Source organism: Thyridium curvatum, assembly GCF_004353045.1.
Source record: "Thyridium curvatum strain D216 chromosome Unknown NODE_5_length_802575_cov_81.998223, whole genome shotgun sequence".
Lineage (NCBI taxonomy): Eukaryota > Fungi > Ascomycota > Sordariomycetes > Thyridiales > Thyridiaceae > Thyridium > Thyridium curvatum.
The window spans coordinates 571987-585789 of NW_022156760.1; the positions used below are offsets into that span (position 1 = coordinate 571987).

The 13803-nt window shown below is 52.0% G+C and overlaps 3 protein-coding genes across 3 annotated transcripts; all 3 read right to left on the reverse strand.

The window, feature by feature from the left end:
* Positions 1 to 1201: 1201 nt before the first annotated feature.
* Positions 1202 to 3160, reverse strand: E0L32_001400 (uncharacterized protein; the record flags this gene model as incomplete). Its single annotated transcript, XM_031135475.1, has 1 exon — positions 1202 to 3160. One exon carries the CDS (start codon positions 3158 to 3160, stop codon positions 1202 to 1204), a length of 1959 nt encoding a protein of 652 aa, XP_030991914.1.
* A 1712-nt stretch (positions 3161 to 4872) lies between these two features.
* Positions 4873 to 5493, reverse strand: E0L32_001401 (uncharacterized protein; the record flags this gene model as incomplete). The annotated part of the gene is made up of 1 exon (XM_031135476.1): positions 4873 to 5493. One exon carries the CDS (start codon positions 5491 to 5493, stop codon positions 4873 to 4875), a length of 621 nt encoding a protein of 206 aa, XP_030991915.1.
* A 4077-nt stretch (positions 5494 to 9570) lies between these two features.
* E0L32_001402 (uncharacterized protein) lies at positions 9571 to 11205 on the reverse strand (the record flags this gene model as incomplete). The annotated part of the gene is made up of 2 exons (XM_031135477.1): positions 9571 to 10113; positions 10216 to 11205. The coding sequence occupies 2 exons, from the start codon at positions 11203 to 11205 to the stop codon at positions 9571 to 9573; spliced, it is 1533 nt and encodes a 510-aa protein (XP_030991916.1).
* Positions 11206 to 13803: the final 2598 nt, after the last annotated feature.

Below are 13803 nucleotides of genomic sequence, written 5' to 3' on the forward strand. Positions count from 1 at the left end.
ATAGACTGCAGCATGTGCCTGGCCGTGGAACGGATTACGACGTTGCCGCGGTACTCCGTACGCATGGGCAAACCGCAGGGTCTGTCTAACTACAAGTAGTGCCTTCATGACCTGAGAGGGACGAGACGGGTCCCCCTGGTTAACTGCAGATACACTCTGAGCTACCGTTGTTGAGCGGCTGCTGTCCATGTGAGATGGTACGAGATGAGGTATTTCGGAATAGCATCAGATGCCTTTTTGTCTTGGCGGGACCAACCCCATCGTCTTGTCTCGACACCTTATCGTTGACCCGATCTTAGCCTTCAATTTCTTAATTTTTTTTATTTTTCGTTGGGATGAACCTTGCCCAGCTGTGCCTACGTATGATGAGCCAGGATTTGGGTCAGGGGGCGGGTTGTGCAGATTGTGCAGAATTCGAGTAGCCAGGGGTAAAAGTGGGTGTGAAAGGGTGAGGCGCTTTTCCCGTTGCAGTAAAGACATTCTCTAATCTGCGCGATCCCGGTGACTAGCCTTACCGAGTGCCAGTATGGATCAATGATGTACTTTGAAGCTTCTTGTCCAACTCTCGTCGCTCACCAGTACTTACGGATCTGGCACACCGTCTGACCGGTTTGGCAAAGTGGCCCGGTCAGACCAACTACAAGTACTCAGCCTCCTTTGACGTCGTCACTCACTACCCCAGACTGGAGTGATTGGTAAGGAGGTGGTTGGTGCGATTGAGCCGCGGAGTTTCATCCCAGCAACTTCATGGGAGGTCAGCAACTCGTAGGTTGGGCCAAACCTTCTTCAACCGCCAAGCAGGACCGAGAGCATCCCGATCACTTCCTGGATTTGGTCTAGCAGGTCTGCTCAGCCTCGTTCGCTGTCGTCAGTCAATCATTCTGACAGACGGAACCTGCCGCCATGTTTCACTCTTGGTCAGCCTGAACTGTGTCACCAGCCTTCCAGCGAGATCACATTTGCAAATGCTCAACGAGTAACTCCGGAGAGACTCGTCATCTCAACTCCAAAAGGTCGATTTTATGACGCAGAATCATCCGATATTCGATCGTGCCTGGATATGACAGAAGTTTTTGATTGTTTTGCTCAATGTAACCACAAGACGGAGGTCCGATGCAACCCCTTAATGTTAGAGTCCTAACGCCTAGCTATGCAATATCATGATGCAATGAAGAATCTCTTTGTTGGGAATGCCGATGCCTCACGATGGGGACCCATAGCCGGAATCAGCCCGTTTCTCTTCGTGCTCCTCCTCCCCAGCCTTGCCTTGGCTCTTCTTTTGCTTACCCTCCTCCACCGTCGCCTTATCCGATGTTCCAGACTCCGCTTCCGACTCGCCATCGGAAGAGGACGTGTCTGAGGGGTCAGACGAGGCTTCCTCCTTTTTCGCCTTGTTCTTCTTTTTGGCTTCCTTGCGAGCTTGCTTTTTGTTCTTCTTTTTTTCCTCATCTTTGCTCTTCTTGTCTGCCTCTTCCTTCTCCTTCATCTTCTTTTCTTCCTCCTTGCGCTTGTCCTCGGCCTCCCTGAGCTCCTTCTCTTTCTTCTCCTTACGCGTATCGACAACCCACTGCTCGGCACCAGCGATGGCAGCGTCGGGGATGCGTTTGTGCCGGAGGAGGAAGCCCTGGATCTCGGCCGGGCTGAACTCATGAGACGGGATCTTGGCGGCGAAGTCCTCGGCGAACTTGTTGACCCGCTCTGTGATCTCGTCGCGTTTCTTGGTTTCCGTCGCGGCCAGCTCTTTGATTGCCTCGGCGTCGGCAAAGTCCTTGGCCTCGGGCGACGGTGGTTCGTCAGCTTCGTGAGGAGCAAAGATGGCCCTGAAGATGGACGCAATCATGCCCTCGTCGGCACGGTCAAACTTGACAATCATGTCGACACGCCCCGGCCGGATGAGAGCCTTGTCGAGCTTCTCCAGGTGGTTGGTCGTCATGATCAAGACACGGCCTTCCTGACTGGCGACACCGTCCAGGATGTTGAGCAGACCGGACAGGGAGAGCCTCCCCAGGATGTCCGGCTTGGAAGGCTCCTGTCCACCTGAGGGCTTGTCATCGTCTTCATCGTCCGGTTCGAAATGCTCTCGAGTGTGCGTCAGTCCAGCGGTGTCAATGTCTTCGAGCAGGACAACGCAGCGGCGAGGGAGCTCGGCGAACAGGGAGGCGAGGCTCTCTTCGTTGGAGTTGATGGAGTTCAGGCTGACGATGTAGATCCTCATCTTGAAGAAGCCAGCCAGAGCCAGACTCAACGAAGATTTACCAGTACCAGGCGGGCCATGGAGCAGATACCCACGGCGGTAAGGGATACCGCGGTTTGAATACCACCGCCTGGTGGCCGGGTCGAGATAGTCGGTGACATCATCGATGAGGTCCTTCTTCACCTGCTCGTTCAGAATGACTGTCGAGAATGGTCGACTGGCCCGAGCCATGCAGCGCTGCCAGGTCGGCTCCGAGCTGCCCACCCTGCTCGCACCCCGGTAAATCAGAGTCTTCTTTTCGTCTCGCTTCATATAGATGGTGCGAGCCTCGAGAAGAAGCTCCTTCAGTACACTGGGGTTGCGCCCAAAACAAGACAGCGAGATCTCCTCGCGCTCGCTGGCAAGCAGGTTGCCGTTTTGCTCGCGGTTCTGGGTGCGGCGGAAGATCAGAAGCCGACCCTTGTACCAGAAGTAGTGGCTCCCGAAGGTAGGGGTGTAGGAGAGTGCCTTCTTCTTGTCCTTCCTCTCCTCGTGGGTCACTTCGTCGCCATCGCCCTCCTCGTCCTCCTCGTCGTCATCATAACGACAGAGAAACCAGGACCGGGAGTTGATGTTGGTGTTAACTACGAAGCGCCGCGCGCTTCGGGCAAACTTCTGAGAAGCCACCCAGCCCATGAGCATATTGTAGATCTCATCGTCGCACCTAATGTCGACCGTGGACATGAAATGCGACTCGAGCTCATTGCGGAAGGTCTCGCTGAGGTATCGCCAAGCAAAGGTAAGACCGCCCATGAGAAGTACAAGGGGGATGTAGATGTTGAGGTCGATGTGGAAATATCGCTGGAGAGGCTCCGACAGGACTGAAAGCCCGGGAAAAAGGAAGTCCAGGAGCTGTATCTGGGGAGGGCGTACGGGCCCTGTCACGGGCGTGCCGGTGCCTCCTGGAGGGAAACACGATGACTCCATCGTCGCCACGTCGTGAGCACGGGTCTTGGTATATGCAGTCCGAGATACCAGTGGGACACCGGTTGGAAGGAAGCTTGCGTGCAGCACGAGGCACTTCACCGTTCTCCTCTACGGAGGGGTTTGATGAACTTAAAGTTTTGGTGACGACAAAATGGAATATCGTCGTTATGGAATGGAAGAATGACTGAAGGAGAAGCAAACCTTACCTTATATATACCAATGCCTTATAGACATCTCACAAGGCAGCAATGCACAAGCGGCAAGGACAAACCAAACCAAGCCAAACCGAGCCAGGCTCGAAAGTGCTTTACGATCAACATCCAGGCACCCACGGCACCCAAGGGCCCGATAACCACACCCGCGGTAAGGTCGCACAGCGTAAGGGGAATCGATGATATTCGTATCGGCAGTGCCGCTCAGAGAATTAGTCACTCCGTGAAAGTCAAAACCCACCCGTGCTGCGGAGGAGGCCGCCACAGAAGCGCCGGCCTAACAAGCCCGCAGGCATCAGCATCCACCTCCCCACCACCAGCGAGACCCCTCCAGACCAATTCCTTCATCCTTGCCCTTCTGGGTGGCCGGCTTTACTCCGTACAAATGTCGAATAAAATGTGCAGCCACATTGCATCGGGCCTTCGAGGCTCAGCCTGCGGCTGGGTCCGGGTCGCATAGATCATTCGCTGTGTGTCGAGGCTCCAACTTGATGCACTGATGAGCCAACGGCCCGAAACAATCTGGTGAGGCCTCACCCCACACCGGCACTTTGAACAGCTGCATAGTTGATGAGCAGGAGACCAAGACAAACACCCAGGATGGTGACAAACAGTCTTCATTTGCTCCCAAGGCTTCCGGAGGCACTGTCAATGCCAAACTTGCTCCTCATCGAATCATTGGAGGCCATAGCGGTGCGTCATTAGTTGACTAGTATCAGCAGGCCTTACAGGCCTAATGTCAACGGCGAGCAGAATAGGGAATGGTCAGTGCCGGGTCGGAGCGGACCATGGATTCTTTAACTGGGGGAACCATCAGCTCAGCCACTTTTACGATATGTCACCACTGCGGCCGGGAAGGGTGTGGCCGATGACTCTTTCAAGTGATATCACCTTCTCTGTAGACCACCAACACATACCGATGCTTCGTCCTTTCGATCGCCCGTTGGATTGGGTATGTGTCGGATCTGCATCTCGTCGTCTGGCTTCGACAATGTGCATCATAAGCGTGAACAAACCTGAGAATTGGCTCGATCAAGTCATGATAACAAAAACCTAGTCTTCTGGGATGGAGAGCATTGCACAAGACAACATGTCCAAAGTCTAAAAGCACTCAGATAGAACATTCAATTCTCATGATTGCTACGTCGTTATAATCATCATCATACCGAATTTTTTTGAATCTCGCTTCGGCCCGCAAACGAGAACATTAACAATGGCTGGCCTCAGCTTTGCACAGGTGGTAGAGGCATGCTTGTTGTACACGAACAAGGTGAAAACGCAAGAAAAACAGACCAAAAACCACGAAAACTCATACCAAGAGCAAAAGAAGCCGCGCGCCCCGTGTTGCTCCATCCAAAAAGGAAAACGCCTTGATGATCATTATCAACCATATATCCAAATACAAGACATGAGACGGAATTTTGTCGCAAACCCCCAGAGAAAGAAAAGGCTGAAAGGGCCTGGATATTCGAGGCCATGGACGTAAGCCCTTTTTCTTATTTATTTGATGACAAAAAAGTCCGGGGTGCCACCAGCCTCTTGTGGTGGGGGAGGAGGAGGCGGAGGAGGCATACCGCCAAAGCCGGGATGCATCTGGGGTCCGAAGCCCGGAGGTGGTCCCTGTGGGGGGAATTGGTGGTGGCCGGGGAAATGCTGTGGAGGCGGCATGAATTGCGGGACCTCATTGTCGTAGTCGGGCTCGCTCTCCCCGTCCGAGTCTGAGCTGCTGTACATGGAAGCCTCCTCGTCCGGATCCCGCCTGCTCCTGGGCTTGGAGAAGGACTCCCGGGATGAGGAGCGATGCCTGCGGTGCTTGCTCTTGCTCTTCCTGGACTTGCTGCTGTACTGGGACTCGTTGTCCTCGTACTCAAAGGCCTCATAGTAGGCGTAGCCGGCGTAGTCCACAAAGTACCAGGCAATCTTCTTGTGCCCGGTGCTGTCTTCCATCTCGTCCTTCCTGAGATGGCTGTGACGCATAGGGTTGCCTCCAGCAAGGTAGATGAGCGCCTTGTTGGCGAGGCTCTTCCTCTTGCCGGGCATGTGGCAGTTGGTCGACGCGGTCACATTGGACCGCAGCGAAGACCTGCCCGAGTAGACCGATGCAGTATCAGACTTGCCCATGGTGGCGGTTGATGTGGAGTATGGAATTACAATAGAGAAAGACAATAGGGGGAAGATGGAGTGGTCGACGGTGAGAGCAGGGCGGACTGGACGATCCGCAGCAAGCCGACACCGAGTATGTCAACACTGACGGGGATGGCCTTGCGGGATCAGACTCAAGAGCCTGGACCTCGGTGAGGTTGAGGCTGGAGAGTATGTGGGTGAGAGTGGTGAAGGTGGCGAGAGTCTGTCAAGAAGGGTGAGAAGGATGAAGAGAAAGACAGGATCAGGGAGCTTAGTAGAGCAGCATGGGGCGTTGCCGGACTATATGTGTTTGAGGCGAGATCATCTCTAGACTTGCCCTAGCAGGGCAAAAGGCGACCTTGCCGAGACTCACCATCTGCCTCCTCGTGCCGCTGCAGGTGGGCAACAACAACGAGTGACGAGGCAAGTGAGGCTACCGGGGCACATGTCATAAATTGTCTTGTACCCCCCAGAGGCAGCAGCAAGCAGGAAGAAGCAAATAAACCTAACAACCAAGAAGGATCAACAAGTCCCTCCCACCCTCCTCCGTACGTACAAGTAGGCACGCACCCTAGCACAGACACCATGTCCCGGGGGAGATCCGGAGCAGGGGAGGCTCTTTCTACAGGGTGGGGAGGAAAAGCCCTTGGAAGCTGAATGGATTGGCCGAGCGAAACGCTCATCGTTGCAGAGGCGTGCAGGTGCTGGGCGCACGCGGGCGCACGCGGGCGCACCTCAAGCCGGCCTACCAGGTGCTCATGCAGGCCACCATCATCTCTCTGAACCTGTCACACACTTGGGAAGCCACTCGCCCTGTTCGAAGGGCTGGCTATGCTGATCGCTGCAACTGGCCACATCTTTTGGACGCGCCCGAGCAGGCCAGGTAGCTGGCTTGGCGGCTCGACCTGTCTCTGTCGTGGGATCTTGTTGGAGAGATCTCGGTGAGGAAGGCGACAATTTGGCCCATCCGTACATGCCCAAGGTCGTCAGGTCCGGCCAGCGAAGGACACGAGATGGTTGGGTTGAACAGTGACAAAGGAGGCTTGGATTTGTCTCGGCTAACGACTGTGCTCTGCTCAGGCACTCAATCAAGTACGAGAGAGTGTGTCTCTACCGAGTACCACAGCGGCCCATCGTCGAACGCCGCGGCCCATGACCAATGCTGAATGCCGGCCAAGTCACGAAGCTTACGCCCGGAGAGGCGTTCAAGACAAAACCTGCGCGAAGGATATCCAATGGTATGACGATGACACCCCGCTAGAAAACGGGGCTGTAGTGCAGACCGAGTGTCGAATGAGACGCAGGCAAGACCATGCGAGACTGCAGGGGATCTGTCGAAAGGAGGGGCAGCAAGCCCCGCGAGTGTGACGACAACGCAGATCCAATGGTTTTTCTTTTTCTCCTTGCCCTCTCCTGTTCTCGGACTTCATGCAGCCGTTGGCATCATCGTGAGGCATGGTCTCGCAAAGCTGGGAAGGGTGGCTGCAGGGCTAGCATCTGCAGTCACGCCAGGTTTGGTTGGATAGGAAAAAAGGAAAGAGGAAGTGATTTGCGGGCGGCGTCAAGATCAGACCAGATGATGGTGACGATGTCCGAGCTTCTGTCGGTGAGACTCTAGCTCATGCCGGCGACCGAAGAAGGACGAGAAACACGGCTCGGCGGTGTTTTGAGTTGTCTGAGCAGTCCCATCGTTCATGACTTGCATCAACAGTGGGTTGCCTCCAGGACGACAGAGCTGCTTGAGGACCAGTCCCTTCGTCTTGGTAACGCATCCTGTCCATGTAGGCATTCTGAAGACGTAGGTCGGAGAGAATCCTGCATACAAACCTGGTCCTGGAGGTTCGATAATAGACACATGCGGGTTCGAGTAGCTCGACTGCCGAATGGGTTACGACGAAGGATTGGCTGGAATTATTCCGCGATTTTAAGATATGCAGGTGAAAGACCAAGGTCATCTACGAGTGCTGTTGTGCTCCCTCGCCATGATGCTTCGTGAAACCCGTGTCGTGGCGTCTGTCTTAAAACCCTCATTCCGAAAACGAGTTGAGCAAGCTGCATTGGAAAACTCTACATTGCATTGCAGGCCACGTCTTACCCAACGTTACTCAGCGTAGCCTGGACATAGACCAGCCTCTGGAGACTGAATCATTTCCCAGGGTCTCACGACATTCGCTTCCTGTTTCCCAAGACGAACGCCCATAATGCACGCCGTGAGACATACCACTGCATGTGTAGCGATTCACAAAACGGTAGTTTCTTCTGTCCCTGCCCGGATAGATTGTCATGTAACAGGGCATTGTTTGAGAGATTGCCTAGATATATATGACTGACAGGACCCTGTCGTGAACGAGTTGAACCGAGATGATCAACCTCAACTCCGCAACCTTTGGCATCAGCGCAGTGTATTCCACGGTCGTACTAACCATACGTCTACTCAACGACTTCAGTGCACAAATCACCTTGCAGCGGCTGCAACGGGACCAGTATAGTGGTGTGCAGTCGTGCTGATACTTTTGTTGTCGACGCAAAAACCAGGGGTTGTTCAATCTCTGAGAACATTGCAGCCCTCTGTGGGACAAGATGAGGCCGAGGGGGTAGGAGCGGTATGCCCAACCGCACAAACCTATCCGGGGCGATCAAAGGATAGTAGCATTGGGATAGTTACCCCAGATCTGAACGCGATGTGTGCAAGGGTGATTGTCACGGTACGAGCCGAACGTTTGAGGGTACTTATCCGAGCGCATCCAATAATGTTCTCTCTGGAAGGATGTCGCCCTGAAAAAGGCAGTCGGCCTTGCATCACCAACAAGCAAGGAGCGTGACTTGGAGTCCTGAGGATCTCGCCATGCGAGTGACCTTTGACGTGCTCCGGTGCGAAGAGCTTATTGGAGAAACTGCAAGATGTTGCCATTGGGATAAAGGGGGCTGTCTGCCACAGGCTCCAAGCCAGGACCCCCGAACCCCACGGTGAGGAGGCGGGATCAAGACGTCCGACGTCAAGCACCAGAGGCTCATAACTATAGATGAGATGAGAGCGTGTCAGATGAAGTTGAGGGGAAGCAGTGACTGGTAATGAGCAAGATTGTTGAATATCGACATAGAGGTCGTGGTCCACTAAATCAATCAATACCTCCTAGTCTTCAGGACACCAAAAGGTGGCTTTTTCGTACCGAAGTGGCACCTACCAGGATTCTATCAAATGAGATGCTGCGAAATGCTCAGAGTGGCAAAATAATAACTTCAAAGTACAGGAGTTTCTCAGCCCTGTTGATGGTCTATTCAATGATCTAGGTTTATCACCAATGAGGCCTACAGTCGCTGGGGTTAGCCAGGGATTTATCAGGGCTTGGTCAGGGTTAGGTGATCGGTGTTGATCCTTTTGTAGATACCTGTATTTTGAAAGGTACGAAAAAGCCGCCTTTTGGCAGTTAAGGGGATATGCAACACGCATGGCCCCCCGCCCCCCCCCGGCCATCTGTGCCCGTATCTGCAAGTATTTCTTTTGCAAAGTCTATGAACGTGCTGTTCCTCCGGCAAACGACATCGACCTGATGGCACAGACTGTAGTGGCCCACTGTTATGCCTGCAAGACGGCGGACTGCTGTAACCTTCATCCACCATGCCATCCCGAACTCTAGCACATCGGCGCGCCTACACTCCCTTGACTCCCACTCGAGACACTTGGAGACCCTGTCGTCCTGTCAGACCGAAGGAAGGCCACTCTTCTCATCCCGCACACACGCCTGCCGTAGTTCCCACCGCCGCTCGATCTGTCCCAGCAGGCCGTCGTGTGCACCACGCGGTTCCTCTTGCCCGCCAGTCACGGTTCATCCTAGTCGTTCGCATCCAGGTCGTCGTGTCTTCTCCATACCACGATCGTGGCGATGTCGCCAATCAAGAGTGCTGCCAAGCGCTGCTTCTTAAGCGCTTCTCGAATGCATCTCCTAATTCGGGGTTGGCCGTCGTCTCATAGCTAGCATCAAGGGAACCAATACCAGCCCTGTCCAGAAGCTACCAGCATGCGATTGGGATTGGTCTGCTCAGCTATAATCATAGCACCAATCCATTGAGAAATCAAGCCGGTCTAGTCAGCGGCGCGGCGATCATACTGAACTGGCCTCCGGTGCCAGCCCAAGTCAGCCTCCTTCCCGAGACTGCTTTGCCGATGATCTCCTTGGCCTCGTCTAAGGATTCGATTTCACCAAGCCCAAGCTGGCCCTGAGGCCCAAAACCAGCGCTAAAGGCCGTGCCCTCTGCATTGACAAAGATCGTGTTCTCTGTGCCGCAGCTGACAAAGGCAGCATACCCGATATCAGGGACCAAAGTTGGACGGAGGCAGATCCGAGGACGACCATTTTCGTCTCGGCGTATCAAGGTTGGATCGTCGAATTGTTGATCGCTGAACTTGACCCCAAGTTGTCCAGCATCCAGGCGTCCCCAAACGAGAAACTCGCCCTTGACCGTGATAGCTACAGAATGGTGCGCACCGCCATCTATGGCTGCGATGCGCCTTCCGTGAAGGCTGCTGGCCTTCATGGGGTGAGGAAGGATACTGGGACCACCATCTTCTGCCAGCAGCTCCTTGCAACCGCTCTGGCCGTAACTGTTCAAGCCCCACTTTGATTAAAACAAGGAGAGTCAGCCGTGCTCGCATGATGAAATGGATGGGCAGGAAAGGAAGAGATGATATAAGAAGAGAGAAGACTCAGGTTCACTTACCGACCAGACCACGCCTCGGGTGTCAACTGCAAAGGAATGATAAGGGCCTGACGCGATATATCGAGCACCTCTGGGGCAAGCCTCAACGCGACGAGGTACCAAGGGGTCCTTCCTGTGGCGCCCGAAGCCGGACCGTTCTGCTCGTCCCAGCTGCTTCTGCTCGTCGACCCCCCAAGCCCAGACACCTCCGCGTTTGTCGAGAGCGATGGCATGGTTGGCTCCGCATTTGATCTGTCGTACGTCCTTAAGGCCCGGAACGAGAACGGGGACAGGCTGGATTTCGATTATCTTCCTTGTCTCATCGTCGGTGTAACCAAAGCTCTTATCGCCTCTGGGGTTCACAAAAGTACCCCATCCGTATACAAGTCCTGTGTCGGTGACGACGAAACTGCAGCTGTCCCCGGCAGCGACCTGGACGAAGCGGGTCTTTGGAGGGAAGTGGCCGGACAAGATCTCGGCAGGAGAGGATTCGCGGGGGTTTAAATCGTCGGCTTCTTCCGACTGATCATCGGATTCGTCCGCATCCACGTCGCGGACTCCGCCGTCCCAGCTTGTCTCTCGACCGAGAGCCCCGTTATCATTGACGCCCCAGGATAAAATCTTATTGTCCACGGTCAAGGCGAGAGAGTGCATCCCGCCGCAGTCGAGCTGGACAACATGGAATGCCGTCTTGGCGTCAGGGTCGAGGGAGGAGATAAGTCGGGGACGCCTGACCTCGGTCGCCTTGGGTCCCAAGCCAAGTTCCCCCATCTCATGAGACCCAAAGCCCATGACGGCGAGAATTGGGGCGGGCCTCTGGCTGGACTTAGGAGGTCGCGGAGTATTCTCAGGCCCTGCAGAGCTGACCTTGTTTGATATCTTCGGTCGGCGAGTGGCTGGAGGAGCGGAGTGCCCGTCTGTCCTCGCGCGGGAGGCTCGAGAAGCCTCTCTCTCCTCGTCCCCAATACTATCAGCCTTTCGCTTAACACCACGAGAGGCAGATGCCACCATTGTGACCGTTGTCGCGATGCGACCCGATCCCACGCTCGGCTCGCCTAGGTACCCGAGTTAGCAACAATTAAAAAATAAAAAATAAAATAAAAAGGGTGCCCCAATGTGCTCCTCTGTTCTTGGCTAAAGAATGATCGACGCCCATGGACGACTTTACCTTTGCGACCGTTTCTCTTGCGAGGTTTCTGAGCCCGGGCCATGACCAAGGCTTTGGTGTTGAAGTCCGGTACAAGTGTTTACCGTATGCAGTGGTTCTTTGTTGAATTTCTTGAGATTTTGTGGTGATGCAGCTTCTGTATTCTTTGAGTGATGGCTTTATCCCCTTCTTATCTTATAATAACCAGAAAATGATTAAGATTGCACTCTGCTTTGTTCGATTCTTTGTGTTAGGTCTGAATGGTTGACGGATTGGTCCTCATTCACCTAAGTAAACATGACAGGCTAGGTGGGACTGGAGTGATGTGATGTTAGGTACCTATGTAGGTGGGTGAGTAAGACAGAGCCCCACAAGTTGGACCACCCCCCCCCCCCGGGCCACCTTTTCCCACCAAAATCAGCAATTTTTGAGTGATACTATCTAAATATAGAAAAATACTATAAATAAAAATAAAGTATTTTTATATAGCCCTTTTATAAGGCTTTTAAATAAAAATATAGAATAGAGTATATCTATTAATAGAAGTCTAGTATAGTTAAAGAAAAAGTCCTTAACAGTTTTACTAAGAAACTATATATAAATTAGTTAAGGATTTAATTTTAAATAAGCTTATTAAGAAAAGTTATTAAAAATATTTTAAAAAATCTTTTTATCTTATTATAATAGTTATTATAGAATAAAAGTTTTAAATTATATATAATTAATTAATTAAAGCTTTATATTTAATTTTTCTTTTATATTTATTAATAAATTATAACTTTTTAAAAATCTTATTAATATAAAGTAGATATAAATAATTTAATAATTAATTTTATAAATAACTTATATAATTAGATAAAAAGATTTTTAAAAAGATTTTTATTATTTTTTCTTAATATAATATTTTAAAGAAAGACTCTTAACACTTTTATATATAATTTCCTAGTAAAACTGTTAAGAATAAAAATCACTTTTATCTTAGAGACTTTAGCCTCTATATAATAATTATATTTCTTTTATTAGTTCTCTTAGAAAGTATAAAGAATATGCTATTTAATGATATTATTTTTAAGTTAGTAGTATTTTTCTATAATTAGATAATAACTTCTGAATAATGACGTTTTTGGTGGTCCAGAGGTGGCCCGGGGGGGGGGGTGGTCCAACTTGTGGGGCTCTGTCTTACCGTCAACCATTCTTGATCCCCCTTGACCATGCATGTAGCCTTCACGGTAGAGGCCTTAGTTCACTAATAGCAGCCCGTTCAGGATCCTCTCGCTAGGCACCAAAAAACCCCTACGTCCCAATAACGACCAGATATATCACTGTTAGTGCACAATCCAGTGAATGAGGGTGGCACGGATCCCATTTTACAAACGCGCGAGCCCTGTGAGCAGTGAGGGCTAACACAACTCTCTGTACCTCGAGGCTGCGTTGCAGGCAGTCCCTCTAGTTGTTTCTTTTCAATAGTGCCATGGATTTAGCTGATATCTTGCGTGACCAAAACTGAAGCCACGGATTCAGGTACCGTGAGTCCTAATTTCAAACCATCTACCACCAAAGGCGACCACTTTGAGCCTTTCAACCACGTATTCAAGCCGGCCTATCTACCAAAGGCCCTACCGGGGTCGTTTGAAGCTATTTACATTGTGCCTCTTGGCAAGGCCCTGCGACAGCCTGCGGTGGGCAAGATCAGAAAGGAGAGGATGGGTTCGAGGTCTCGGGGAACGTGTAGAACTGATCCGTTCGGACGAGTTGACTCACCGGCCACTGGAGTGCATCTGAACCATGGTTGAGAGGTCAAAAAGTCCGGGACTGATTCCGGGCCTCGGACCCACATCGGAGACGGGTAATCAGCAACAGTCGGCTTGAGGGCATTGCGATCGGGGGAGTGGTTGATCAATCCACGAAGACAATTGGGTCCTTATCACTGGGAACCGTCATAGTGTCTCTTTGCCGGCATATTTAATCGCTCCTCGATGCTGTCGGAGTCCGGCTGTCCACTCTCATATATCTCAAGCACAAACTCTGCTATGCTAGGAAACTTCCCCTGCATTCCTGCCCTGTCCCAAGAGTTGACCACAAACTCGGGCATCTTAGGAAGCGTACTACGTACGAGGCGGTTACATAGCTTTGCGTACTTAAAGGGAAGACGACTGTAGGCAACACAAACACACGGTTTCGTTTTCCACCTTTGGCTGAGCTTATGCCATTTCTCGAGCTCCGGCACATTATCGGGTTTCTCGGGAGAATAGACCAGTATCACGCCTTTGCACTCCTTAACGGCCTCATGTTGTGTGCTTTCGTATGAATTGAGCCCGCTCACGTCGAGAGACTTGGAGGCACCTGCTTCCATGGTCAATAGGCTCAAACATATGGACGAATGTGCGATGCAGTAGATATTGCGATGTTCATATGAACAGTGGGTGGTCTCGCTTGATTCGGCAACGTGCCGCCAGTGCATA